The sequence below is a fragment of the Vespa velutina genome, chromosome 10 (assembly GCF_912470025.1).
Source record: "Vespa velutina chromosome 10, iVesVel2.1, whole genome shotgun sequence".
NCBI lineage: Eukaryota > Metazoa > Arthropoda > Insecta > Hymenoptera > Vespidae > Vespa > Vespa velutina.
The window spans coordinates 67,177-81,552 of NC_062197.1; the positions used below are offsets into that span (position 1 = coordinate 67,177).

Genomic DNA, 14,376 nt, shown 5'->3' on the forward strand with positions numbered 1-14,376 from the left:
GCTCGTTGTTGTCCGATATCAGTATAAGAAATTGGGGGTTAAAACCGATACAGCGATATTTTCAGAAGAACATCGTCGATCGTTCCAAACTTATTTTCGATAAACTGTAGCAATTTTGAGTTGGAGTCAATATTCGAACGAGAAACGAGCACCCAGGGCATCGTGCTCGTTTCTTTTTCGTCGTCCTATTCGAATCGTCGTCGTTCGAAACTCTTACGAATAACTTTGAAAGGATAAGTATTGCATATTCCCGGCCGCGAGAGGATACACCTTACGACTATTAAGATATTCACGGCTCCACGGAGGACACCCTACTTTGAAATATGGCCCAACGGGTCAACGTGAGTATACCTCGAAGCAGCGAGCGCCCTTCTTGCCATCTTTTCCTCTCTCTCTCTCTCTCTCTCTCTCTCTTCATCCCCTTTCTTTCTCACTCCTACCTTTGCATTACGAAAAGTAAGGGGAAGCGTGGCTTTGGACGACATCGTAGATTCGGCTGAGAGAGAGAGAGAGAGAGAGAGACGGTGTCCGAAGCAACCCTCCTTTACCAGCTTCTCGTGGTTTTCCATATTATTTACAGCCTCGTCCTACGCGTTACGCCACAATAACTCGAGCAAGCGAGTCCACGAATGCGACCATGTCGGCAAATTGGTGGAAACCAAGGATGTCGTAACGCGTTCTCCTGGCTTGACTCTACACGTGCATAGATACATTATATGTACATACATACATACATACATACATACATACATACATACGTATCTATGCCCTTCCGAGGCATGACGTATTAACTGTGCGGTACGATGCGAATAGCGTAAATATGTGTGCTGTAGATAATCTTGCTTTCACCTTAGTGCCGACCACGATATCTTCGACTTGCACAAGGTGACTTTTATTTTTCTCTCTGGCATTTTTATTGCCTCTTTATATTCCGTATACATCTACGTATTTAATGGTATAAAATATAAATATAATTCTTATAGATCTTTTAGAGATCGCTTTAAAAGGGAAGGTAAAATCGCGAGTTTCGTATCGGCCGATTATTCGCCTAGTCGGCCCGGCCCCGTAATAATATCGCGTACGTACTCATGTTAACGCGTTATATTGTAATTTATCTTATACGTTCGCATTTGCGTTAAAATTAATCAACTTAATTACCCAAAGGCGGCAATGTACCCATTTTATTAAATTTCTCTATCGAAGCGTACAATTGCACTTAACTTAATTAAACTATTATCTTAAATCGTAGAGCGGGAGAGTCTCGCGACAAGCGAGGAAGGACGTTGGCAAAGGCGATACGCATCGGCGATAGTCGAAACGCGAGTAAGCCTCTTTCGCGAGTTAGAACTTGGCTGACGACAAGTTTATCGTGGAATCGTGGAAAAAGCATAACGCTGAACGTACGCGAGTGCGCGCAGGCAAATCTCATTTCCGCGAAGCTGCGCGAGTCCCCTCGTATTATGGGGATTTTCCTGTCACAGGAGTAATCGGAATGGGCGAGGATTAAAAAATGTCAATTTCCAATTATCGTCAGCGCGGTGTTGCGCGGACATACGGGTAATGGAATTTTTGAAAAGGAGATTATATTTTACTCTTTATCCAATTTTCACTTTGGCCGGTATCATCCCGTCCTGCTTCCCGCCTCTCGATTTCTCGCGCACATTTAGAGGACCTATCAAGAAGAACGACTGAATTTTGTCTTGGTTGAAACGAGGACGCTTCCTCGTAGAATTCGCGAGGACGGGGACGTTCGTTTAATTAATTGAAAATGAATTACCGAGACGCCTCGTAATATTCGAGAGGTTGTAACCGGTCGTTACTCTTTTCTTTCTGCACATAACGAGGCCGCTCTCGCTCTCTTTAACTAATCAACTTTCGTAAGATCGAGGTTGCGACAAGCTGACGCGGGAGTTGTCATTTGTCAGTAGGCTTTTCTAATAACGAGCCGAGTTCTTGAACGAGTTTAAACAAATAGCTCGTCGCAAGGCACGAAGAATAAAACAAATGGTTGCTACCGCATTCGGGGAAAGAAAGGAAGAACCGACGGCACGCTTAGGTACGATCAATCAGTCGTCTTTGACCGGACCGACACCTTAATACAGTCAAGAATCGATCGAATTTCGGAGTTCGGTCTCTTGAAATATTTTCCGCGATACGTCCTTTGGGATTGAATCTTTGAGACGATCCATGTTGGTTGAAAAGGACCTACCTCTCATCATATCTCTTTCCCTTTTCATTTACAAAACGCGTACGGCAAATTGTATATGATTATCGTTGATTAAATAATATAAGTCGGATTAATATAAGGAAGAAACGAAAGAAAATAATGAAAAAGACTTTCGTTCGGTGCTCGAATAAATGCCTTTAAATATCTAGAATATGTAAAATATTTAATGGCGATCGGAAAAGTTGAAACGGTTCGGAGGCTAAATCGATCTATTAAGGGGCCCGATAAATGGAGAAAGAAACGATCGACGATAATCTAGGAGTAACTTTACCGTAAATACGCGGATAGGCGATGACGCCATTCCCTGGAGAGATCGATTCATTACAGATGTTAAATAAATGATAGGGCATCGGTACGCTCGTTTTGAAAATAGCTATCGGCTATTCGTGCCTGGCTAGTCGTATTCCCAAAGAGCGATTATTCCTCTGTCGACGTCGTAGCCTCTTGGGCGAAATCAACTCCCGAGGATGTGCACAGGGTCACGTTGCGCCGCGACGCGATGTATCTCCTTCGCATCTAACATTCATGATCGAGGAACTTTCTTTCCATCTCCTTTCGTGCGTCGTCTTAACTAACAACGAACTTTTAGCTTCAAACGTCGGCAGTTTAACTCGTAGAAATAACATTTTTATCGTTGTTCCACGTTTACGTTTCGTTCTTAATTAGCACGATGAAAAATTCCATTCTCGAAAGTTGAACGGTTCGACCCGTTGCTTTTGTAAAAATCGAATTAGAGAGTGAGAGAGAGAGAGAGAGAGAGAGAGAGAGAGCGCGCGCGCTCCCGATAATGATATCTTATTTACGTGTCGCGCGCATAATTCGAGAACGGGACCGTCGATCAAGCGGCCCTATCAGCGTCTACCTGGACCACGTAGTAGTCGTAACTCAGTTTCGAAACGGATCGTCTCCCAGGAATACTTTATGCGTGCCGTAGGTCGCATCGCAAGGAACGGTAGGAGGGAAAAGAGACTTTAAGGATTCTAGACGCGGCGGTACCGGGCAACTGCATCCGGCAACCTTAAGAAGGGCGTAGCTCTAGCGATACACCGTACTATAGCGCTTTCTTCGAGCCTCCCTTCGACCGAAACCGAACGAGAAGGAGAAAGGAAGGGGCTGAAGTCGCACTGAGGATAATCGTATAAGGATAACTGGCAGAGCCGCGGACGGATATCAACTTTTGATCCTTCGATATCTCGCAGAAGCATCAGGGAGATTCGTATCGGCGGCGGCGGCGGCGGCGGCCGCACCGCGCCACGCCGGCGTCGGTATTCAAACGGGTCTAACTCGATATAAGCGACGCTCCCAAAGGTATCGCTTTTTGCTAGGGCGAGGAACGAGGGACACTCCCTCTACGACCCTCTTTCTCTTTAAAAGCGTACGCGCCAAAGAATAAAAGTATCTTATTCCTCGACGAGCGTCAATTCGATTTGCATCCTTGGCTGAAATACACCGAAAATGTCACCTTCGTTCGATCCTTCTATAACGTCAGATATCCTTCGACGAAGGAGAGCGATCTCGCGTCTACGAAAAGATAATCGTTCGCGTTCGCGCGAGATCTCGTATAGAAATTTGATACGGATATATCGATTTCATTTACATTTTCGCGCCAGGGATACGCGCCAGTCTTATTTAATATTTCATCCCTTACAAATATCTTGAAGATTTCCTTTTTCTTTTTCCCCCTTTCTATATTTCTCTTTTATCCGTCGTGTGTTTTATCGACAGGACAGGCAAATAATCTTTAGCATTTATCCGTTTCCACGTTACACACCGAAGCTAATAGTTTTCTCCACGAGTTAACATTTTCCGTGGTCGATAAACTAGGGATACCCAAAAGCTCGAACGGTAGTACGGCAGATTTCTACGGTAAGCGACTGTCTTGGGTTTAAATGATATCTCTTAATATCGTGTAACATATTGAAACGTGCGCAGGGATTTACATTACCGACACGGACTGACCAATCCTAATCGATAAGAATCGCGCGATATTTTCTTCTTAAATTTCGAAATAAAATCACAAATGGGCGGCGACTTCGTAAAAATTGAACTTATCGGAGAGTTTTATATCACATGGTCACGATAAATACGACAGTATTTAGTATTTTACGTTTTGATATAAAGTAGATGTTGCTAGAGGGGGATAAGGATAGAACGAACGATTAAAACGAAAATCGAGCTATACTTTATTATGCTATATTTGAATATTAGCCATATCCAAGAGTACGCCATCGCAGTTTACAGGAATGCGTTTTAATTTATTCGTAATCGTGTCGCTATAAAATGATTAAAAGACAGAGAGCTCGATATCTGTCGCGCCTTCGAATTATCTTCGATTATTAAATGCTTCTCGCTCGGAGGATGGAGGACTTATTGTTGATTTCGCTAATATACTTTCGCGGATGAGAAAATGAATGTTGCCGATCCGATGCTAATCGTCGTGCGCTAAATCGCATATCGATCGATTTACGATCGATCCTTTCTACGCGATAAGAAATCGATAGGTTCTCGCTCGCGAGTAAAAAAGGCAGTAACACGTAGACATATCGAGAAGAGAACGAACGATGAGTATCTAATCGGATATAGCGTATAATTAACGATTGAACGATTTACGAAAAGTAAAGAGCGCAAACGTCCCTTGTCTTTGACAGTTTGTTTATCGGAAACATTGAAATCTTTAAAGCTCCCTATTCTAATTAGATTCCATCGTGGCAATCGCAGATTCAAAAATCCGGTGATAGATCGAATAATTTCGCGCGTTATAAAACGACGACTTGGAAGATCGTTGGATATACATTACATATACGTACGAGAGCGAACAAGTCGCAAACGATTAGAATATGCGCGAACGCTTGGATAAAGGAAGACGCGTTTAATCGAAATCGAAATCGAAATCGAATTCTAAATTCTACGATAATTCGCTGCTGGCAGTCAGCGTCCCATTTATAAGATATCCTTGAGAAATCTTGTTGCCAAGAGGCTTGGGTAGCTCGGTAGTTGTCTCGTTGTAAAAAAAAAAAGAAAAAAAAAAGAAAAAAAAAAGGAAAAAAAAAGAAAAACGTAACGATATATGACAACGTTTCCTTTTTGTTTCCGTTCTCTCGTCAAACACAGGAAAAATGATGGATCGTGTTTTGCTTTTATATGTACTTTTAACGATGTATACGCGTCTACGCTCGTACGCAAGTACGAAATCCTGTAAATGTAATCGGAGAAGAAAGGCTTCGGTTTGTAACTCGAGGTGTACATAGAAAACTCGATTAGAGCGCTCAAAACTTCACGGTATATCTCGTACGATCGACCCGTACCTACACGCACGCACATGCACGTACGTATGTATATTTATATACATACATACATATATATATATATATATATATATATATATATATATACACATACACACACACATATACATATATATATATATATATATATATATATTTATATTTATTTATTAATTTATTTATTTATTCATTCATTATTTAAGTATTCATTTAATAATCTGGCAAGCTTAGCAACAAGGTAGAGGTACACATAATTCGTAAGCTGTTTACCTTACGAACGTCGCACGCGTACTACGTGCAAAATCTTGTTTGGCACTAAAAAAAACTCTTCTTCGTATGATAATAAATTCAACCGTTACATTTTCGTTCCATCATAATCATTAAATCGGTCACGTCGAAAGCATCGAGCTTTCTTGTCGACTAGCCCCCCCCCCCCCCCCCTTTGCTGTTCCTTTAGCCATTACGCATTCGCTACATTCTCGAAACAAATGAACGCATAATTAATTCTCAGGCCTAACTTCGTTTATATTGTAGGTACGTCATATATATATATATACATATACATATATATATATATATATATATATGTACATATATCATTTATCATTGCGATCTACGAATGTGCAGACCTTGGTACTCCTCGTTAGTCAAAAGAAGGCGAAATCGCGGGAGAGGGGAGGGAGGTGGCGAGAAACTGCGTACTCGGATTTTCACGTAATACGGATTTTTCTCGTCGGTAATATTATGTTTAGCTTAAATTTGAGGGTACGATTCAACGATATATTTTATTCCACTAGACTTAAATAATTTGTAATAATAACAATTTAATAATGATGATGATGATGATGACGATAATAAAACGAGTAGTAAATATAATATCTATCTATATACGAACGAGCGTATCAATATAATTTTCTTCGACACCGTACGTGGATTAACTCGATCAACGCTATCTCGACTTTCGTCCTTAATCTTCCTTCTATCGATAGTTTGGCGTAGTTCGCCATTAGCGTCCCTTTATTCGTCTTCCTAATCTCCGATAATCGTCGATCAACGTGCCTCCTTGTTTAATAATTTTTCAAGTAGTACACACACGTGCGTACACCCGATCTAACATCATTCGAGAAAGATAATTCGAGCTGACAATAGTGAAAAGAGATGTAGAAATTCGACAGGACTAACTACCGAAAGACGGGTTGCGAGATAACTCGGTTACGATCGAACACGACCTTAGGAAGGAGGGAAAGCGTTACTTTCTCGTTTTTCTTTCGACAAATTCGACGAATTTGTATTCTCCTCGCGCGTATATGTATTTGCATACCACATGTGTATATATTCTTTATTTTCCTTTCTCCTTATAGAAGAAGTCCTTAATCTTTAGGAAAGTCGCTTTTCCTCCTTCCTCTTTTTTTTTTTTTTTTTTTTTTGTTTTTATAACACCTAATAAGATCTTTCGCTTATTCTTGTAATCGTCTATTCGGCGTACGATCGGCCCCGTAGGATTAGTTTTTTCTTTTCGAAGGAAAATCCTTTCGATAAGTTTTCGATGCGTGGCAGGCTGAGTTAATAAGAGGGTCGACGATGCGCGGCTTCATCTCCGATGCAGCTTCCATCCGCTTGGCCTGCTACTGTATGGAACATGTCAACGGATGCGACATAGCGTGATCTAGCAGTATGGGAGTACCCGCGGCCAATTCCGTTCTAGCATCGCCGCAATCGTCGTCGCAGTCGAAATAGTTACTCTGAAATTAAATCGAAAGAGGATAACGATTAATTCATTGAATCATTAATCAAAATATAAAACGCAATCTACTGATATATTCATAGGAAATACGGTGATTAACGAACAAAGAAATTCATAGCGATACGGACTTTTACGAAAAGTATAAATCCGACGCGATTTACTACTTACTTACTTACTCAATTACCACGTAAGACCTATTGTCTAATTGTTTAAAGAGCCTTTAATAAATTGGACCTCGGAGCGATCTATTGTTTCCCTTAAAACCCAGGTTATCTGGATTCGGCGATTCATTTAAAATGCTTTCAAACGGAACCGAGGCGAAAATAAACAGAAGGATTACTTTTCAAATAAATTTCTTCTAAAGGGTCGCTCTCTCTTTGACACCGCTTTAGGTTGTTGCCGATCTAAATGTATAATTGGCTCGGGCAAACGAGGCCAATTACGCGTCGAGTCTCGAACGTTATTGGTGCCGAAATTTCTTATGTAAAAAAATTTCTTAGATAAAAGTCGTGTTTTATTATGGAAACGCGTAATTATATATAATTATATAGAAACGAATGGTACGTATATTGGTACGACGATTACCTGACAGTCAATGCATCGGCAACTGTCAGTCAGAGAACAGGTAAGTCCAAGAATTTCTACGGCCTCCTTGTAAAGTTCAGCGCTTGACTTTCGTTGCCTCGGCGGCGAGGTAGGCGCGCTGACTGTACCGGTACCCGATGGTCTTCTGCCGCTCTTCAGCCTCGAGGAGGATTCTCGAGACAAGGAGGAGGTCGTCGTCGATCCTCTCGGTCGATTGTCATTACTTAGAAGTGCTCGTCCTGCCGGCGATGCGAATAGCTGCAGCATATCCATGTCCTAGGAAGAAAGAAAATTATTAATTAACGAAGACCCATTGTCCTATAATGGATTTAGAAGATGGCCAGAATCTCACCAACGGAACAATCTCGCTAACTCTAAATTATTGTCCTCGATAATTATCCGTCCAAGTGGCAACGTATGTACCTCGTCACTTTTTGATTAACGAGATTTGGTTAACCTCTCCCTTAACGATTTCGATCTCGAGCTAGTAGGCGCGAAGAGCTATAGCGTGAAAGGAACAAGAACTGACCTTTTCTCAATCCCTTCCAACCCGAGTAACTTACTTACTTACTTAGTTACTTACTTACTTACACTTAGGCCCTACCGGGAGAAATCGGTTCAATCGAGGCGAAACATCGATTCGTGGATGAACGCAACCCTGACGCAATTTTACGATCTCGTATCATTTACAATTCTCTGTTATCGGATGAGCGCTAACGCTGACCCTAACAATTTAATCGATTGAACGTACGATCGAATCTAGAGGAAAACGAACATCAGCGTAGACTTATTTCTTTTGTCCATCGACGGATCGTAGTAAAAATAGATCGGTACCTCTTGGCAAATATAAAGGAGTAGTATCTATTCGAGGGTCTTCGTGTATCGGAAGAAACGAGATTTGCAAATTCAAAGTCGAACGATGGAGTTTTTAAATATTTATGGCATGGATCGTAACGCTACTATACTCTACGACGTACTCTCGATCCGTATTTATAATTCTCGCTTCCAAAATCGTCGATCGTTTTTAATTACGAGTACCGCCTCATTAAATCCTTCGACTGTCCGGACCATAACCATCCTTTTTCCCTTTAGGAAAGGAGAAGACGACGGTGCCGTGTATGATTGTTAACGTTATCGTAGGAGGAATGCAGAAATCGTCATACCGGAAGAAAATAATTGGAAATGTCCCAAGAGAACTGCGAGTTCGTTTCGCTATTCGATTTACTTAGAGGAGAGAAACTGGGGTAATGCGAACCAATGATTATGTCGAGTTGGCACCTACGGGCTCTCAAGGAGACGTCGCTTTTCGAAAATTCGCGCCTCACTTATTTTCACCCATTCCTATTATGCTTAACCGTGGTTATTTATAAAACTAGTTTGAAATGGCTCCTGGATGAATGAAACCTTTCGAATCGTCCAAACGACGCAAACTTTTCGTAAAATATTTGACATTATTCTCCCTTACGTCGCTACGTGATTTCTTCGGGAAAGGGAATATCGAAAGATGCGACGATAAAATGGAATAGAATGGAAAAGCGATAAGAAGAACTACTAGTCAGAAATTATGCAAGTAGCGTTCTGAGAGAAAACTTTGGACGATGCCGTGAGGGATTTTCTTTGGTCATGCTCGAAGTCCGCAACGATTTTCCGGCTTGGAGCTATTTCACGTCGATCGAGATCATATGCGTTCGATATTTCATTTGATCGAGGGAGCGGAAGGTGAAAGGAATAGAGCGTCTTGTTCGGGACGAAAGGGAATGCGAAGCTTACCGACGACAGTGAATGATTTCTCCATCAGGCGCGATAGCGTGAGAGAATTCGAGTTCGATCTATCCCTAGGAGAATCTAGATCTCACTTTAGATTCTTTTCGATCGTACACTCGTTCTTATTGCCGGAAAGGCCAAAGAGAATTGTCTTTTTCTTTTTCTCCTCGCGCGGATCGTCGCTCGTACGACGGAATACGATGTATAACGACAATAGTACACGTATAAAGTGCGGTATAGTAACTAAAGCGAAAAGTGAAAGATACGGACGCGCTAATTGAGGAGAGATACCTCTCTCTTATCCGAGTCAACGACGATCCTTACCACATTGCTTTTATTTCGCGCACGCCATCACCCCAGTCGCACCTATTCTCCTCATCCACGGTCTTTATTATCTCAAGCGGTAACAATCGATTATTGGCACAGCTACGCTAAAAAATTCTTTTAATCGTCCAATTAATTTTCAAGCTAGACTAATTTTTACGACCTTCTTTCTCCTTTTCTCTCTCCGTTCGCAGGAAGATCGCCGACGATCGGACAAATTCGACATTTCCTCCGACACTATTCGCTCTAGCTTACGGGCCGAGTGAAATAATCTGTATATTAACGCGAACGAACAAGAGCTCGATCTCGAATAACATTTTTCCTTGCGATGGAATCGTTCGTTAGCATCGCATGGCGTTACGTTTTTCAACGTTCGCAGAACGATCCGTTGGCAACTAAAAGCAATTATCGATCAATTACAGGACGCAGCGAACGTAGACGGGTCATCGCCATCATCCATTTGCCCGTTAACTGCGACTGCTACTATAACGATGCGACTAGATGTTCCAATTAAAAAGGTGGCCCGCGTACCAGAAACTCATTAGATTAATTAAATTCTACGTTTTTTTTTTTTTTTCTTTTTATTTTTTTTAATAGCATGCCGTGGACGATGATGCGTGAAATTTTTGTGAAGAAAACAAAATACCCCACACGAAATACACAATTGAAAAAAATTTCTCTTTGTTGATCGATCAATGTTTATTCCATTTGTGAAGATGTTTTCGTTAAAAGGACATTTAGATTAATTAATGACTTATCGGCCGAGCTTAATGCATTCGTGACAAACGGGATAAAAAGCGTTTTAAGCAAATAATTATTTTCGAAATTACAAATTACCGCGCGATCCTTTCGAAAATCGTCAAGAGGTATCTGCTAATTACCGGATAATTGGTAATCGCTTCGGACGTTAAATGGAGAAGCTAATGCGAAAAGAGTAATTCGGTCGACAACGTGCCTATGCTATTAGTCGAACTAATTTATTAATTATCCGTAAATGATCGTAACGAATTTCTCTCTCTCTCTCTCTCTCTCTCTCTCTGCATCACTCTCTCTTTCCGTTACCGAAAACTTGCATGAGAGCACGAACTAATCCTCGATCGGGAAAGATTGTAAAGGATTAAAACCGGCCCTTTTCTCGTCGAAGGAAAATATAAAAAATTTCGAAGGGAGATTTTGAAGAAACGATAACGGCGATATCAAATAAAAGCATAATTATTATTATTATACGTTTTAACAGATCCTATTCTCCCTCTCCTGTTTCGTGGTACCCTTTGGATATGTGTGTGTACACGCACGGACAACGTGGGTACCGGACCGTTCAAGGGACGTTTAACAGAGACTATTTCAACTAGTACAGTTCGTTTGGGCTAATGCAGTAACGTGTTCGCGTTTGAGGCGTGAAAACCAATCGTCCTCGTAACGATTTATTCGAACGCTTGGCCTTTTTCCTAATTACGGTAAAAACCGTAATTATCCATTGTGATCTTCTTTGAAATACTTTGAAGGAGGAAGGAGGATCGGTGGATGCAACGAGATTTCAAGTTGAGTCTAACTTTTAATAAGATTATTAAGGGAGCAAAGGTTCTTAAAACGGGATATGTACTTGCATACGTTACGTGACATGATGCAATGACTATATCCGAAATATGGAAAAATATCTGTTAAGTTCGTATTAAATTTGTATTCTTCTCAAATTATTAGCCTCGAAAACATTTACGGTTAAATAATATATCTAGATGAGAAATAGAATCTTTATATACGTATATGTGGCTATCGCTTATACTCACCGGCAAGGACTCCGGAGTATGGTCCAGCACGTATATGCTGTTTGTGTATCCGTACAACATCGTGTCCAGATCTGAAAAGCAAGGAGGAAGGAAAACATTAAATTGGTTTCGAACGTTCGCGCGCCACGCCGCGCCACGCCGTATTTACCGACGCGAGACTCCGTTCTACAAAGCACTGCAATATCCCCTTTATATATACATACATACATACATATATATATATATATATATATATATATATATATATATCTAGACGCAGTATTCTAATTTACGTGCATTCCCGCAAAACGGAGAGCAGCAATTTCCTAATCTGCGTTCACAGGAAATACGGTCAAGAGGTTCGCGCCAAGTCTCCTATAGAATTCGTTACGACGCTCTTCTCGAATCATCATTGCCACGAGCCTTCCCACGAACGATCAATTCGTCGTACACTTTTCTATTAATAATTAACGACAGGAATTATTTCTATTGGTTCTAGTGTATACTATCCGATATATCGCTTGAAAGGATTCGCCGAGTCGATCCGTTCGGATTCGTGCGCCAGGTTGGATTATAAACGAACGTATCTATCGTGATATTGCGTTAAAAACGAGAAACAAGTAGTATTTTAAAAGTACATGCAGATAGGTCCTCCTTTCTCGAAGGTAAATAAATCGATTTATAAGAGCATCGAACTGCAGTAATCTTCGGGATTAGCCGTAGTTACGTCCTCGAGCGACTATAATCCCATATACGTAGAGTTCGATTTACGAGCAAAAGAGAGGGAAATAGAAGCCGAGGGATGGGATGAATAGAGAGAGAGAGACGACCGTTTCGATCCTAGGCGAGGCGATTTTTCGGAAAAAAATTATTGCGCGATATTCCGTGCGCGGATATCCTTCGATGGACGAGAGAGGCACTTTGATATCGCTTGTCGATCCATTTTCATGCAAACGGTTCCGACCCTTCACCGATACGCTTGCCTTATCCGAGAAAATAAGTGTGAAAAAGAGCTATGCACATGTACATGTATGAAGGATACACGTTGAAAGAGAAGCGAGAGAGAGAGAGAGAGAGAAAAGCTAGCGATATATTCGCGTGAAAATCAATCCGATTGTGAAAGCAGTTTCATCGGTCGACGTTCGGGAGCGATTTTCGCGATCGATTCTCGGCGATCGATTCGAGAGAACGTATCGAGCCGAAACCTGACAGTCTCTCGTCATCCCCGGCCCCGGCGGGAATTTCAATTTTCGTCCTATACAACGACGAGTTTATCGAGCGACTCACCCAACGGCAAGTTTTTATTGAAAATCCTGCGTGGCGCCGAGGTGTCGAAAGACCACCGTAGACTCTTATTCATTCCCATTGAAAATAAGAAAAATACGCGATTGGTCCATTCGGTATAGGTAGAGAAAAGGTAGACAGACGCGAGCACGATTAGGAGCACCAACACAAAGTAATGGGTGTATCAGCTTCGCGATCCCGCCGACGATTTATTTAGCCAACTGGATCATTCCACGAACAGCGTGACATCTCGGGCGGACGAGCTTCGCGAGAAGCGAAATTTTTCATTGCAGTGCGCTTCGTGTTACGGGAGAGCACAGTTTCCGGCCAGGCAATTTCGGTCGCACCATTCGTACGAGCTGGGCACAGTTTCCACGGCGGAAATAACGCATGAATATATCTCGCTGATTGTTTCGTGACCGTACAATAGAGATAGCTGGTCTTTTTTAGTCTAGCTCTGATCGTAAGAAAGCGACGAAAGAACTGGAAGCATCTCGGTAACGTCGAAGCTTCGATGACAATGGAATTTTGATGGTTTAAAAATATTTCACCTATTCCATACGTCCATTTGAGAAACTTTTCGCGAGTCGTCCTTTTCCCGCGTCGAATCGCGCGAATCTATTAATACTAACGGACGTACGGATAAGGATCACTCATAGGAACCGCCGATACCTGAAATGAAACATTCTGCCGCGAATTTTTTTCGCGAATATCACCGATAAATATTTATATGAATACGTATATGTCGACGTATAGGCTGCAACGTGAAAATGAACGTATCAGATTTTTATATTCGTACGTAAACGTCGAGCAACGCGATGCTTCCCGTTTTGACTCTTTTATTACCTCGAGCGAGAGGTCGACCGACGAGCTTGAATTTTTCATCCATTTTTTTCGTTTGGAAAAACAAAGTAATTTATATTAACGAGCGCGCATCTCTTAAACGGTGCCATACCTACTCGCTTATAGTTTCGACAATATGGTAAACGTCGCGTTTCCTCGAAGCGTTTCTCCGTTCGAAGAAATCCAATTAAAGGGAATATATCGGGAAGTGTATAATAATACGCGCGAAAAAGTAGAGACGACTGACGTAACGTTAAACGCGATGGCAATATATACATATCTTATCTATACGTAGTAATCGGCTTTTATTACGGCTACCGTCAAGTCCCCATCCCCTTCCATTATCTTTTTTCTTAACATTCCTCCCCGTTCCGAATTCGAACCAAGAAAGAGCCGACGCGATGGGTTATTCGGCAACTCGTAAAAAAAAGAAGCCCGTGTGCTTTGCGCCTCGCGAAAATTTATTACTAATTACTTACTTTCCTATTCCGACCTTTCTTCTCTCCCCGCACATCGACCTACCTCATCGACCATTACTCACCACGAATTTGACAG

The 14,376-nt window shown here is 41.6% G+C and overlaps 1 protein-coding gene across 11 annotated transcripts in view; it reads right to left on the reverse strand.

The window, feature by feature from the left end:
• Positions 1-5,701: 5,701 nt before the first annotated feature.
• The window catches only part of LOC124952003, a 62,129-nt gene continuing 53,454 nt past the window's right edge, over positions 5,702-14,376 (reverse strand). For 7 of the 11 annotated variants that reach the window (XM_047501217.1, XM_047501216.1, XM_047501219.1 and 4 more), the window contains 2 exons: positions 11,716-11,786; positions 7,916-8,116 (listed from right to left, as the gene is read on the reverse strand). In XM_047501217.1, coding sequence (XP_047357173.1) covers positions 8,061-8,116; positions 11,716-11,786 — 127 coding nt within the window. In that variant the 3' untranslated portion in view covers positions 7,916-8,060. Of the gene's footprint in view, positions 7,254-7,840; positions 8,117-11,715; positions 11,787-14,376 lie in introns of those variants that run through there. The other 4 variants (XM_047501223.1, XM_047501228.1, XM_047501222.1 and 1 more) reach the window with 1 other exon arrangement.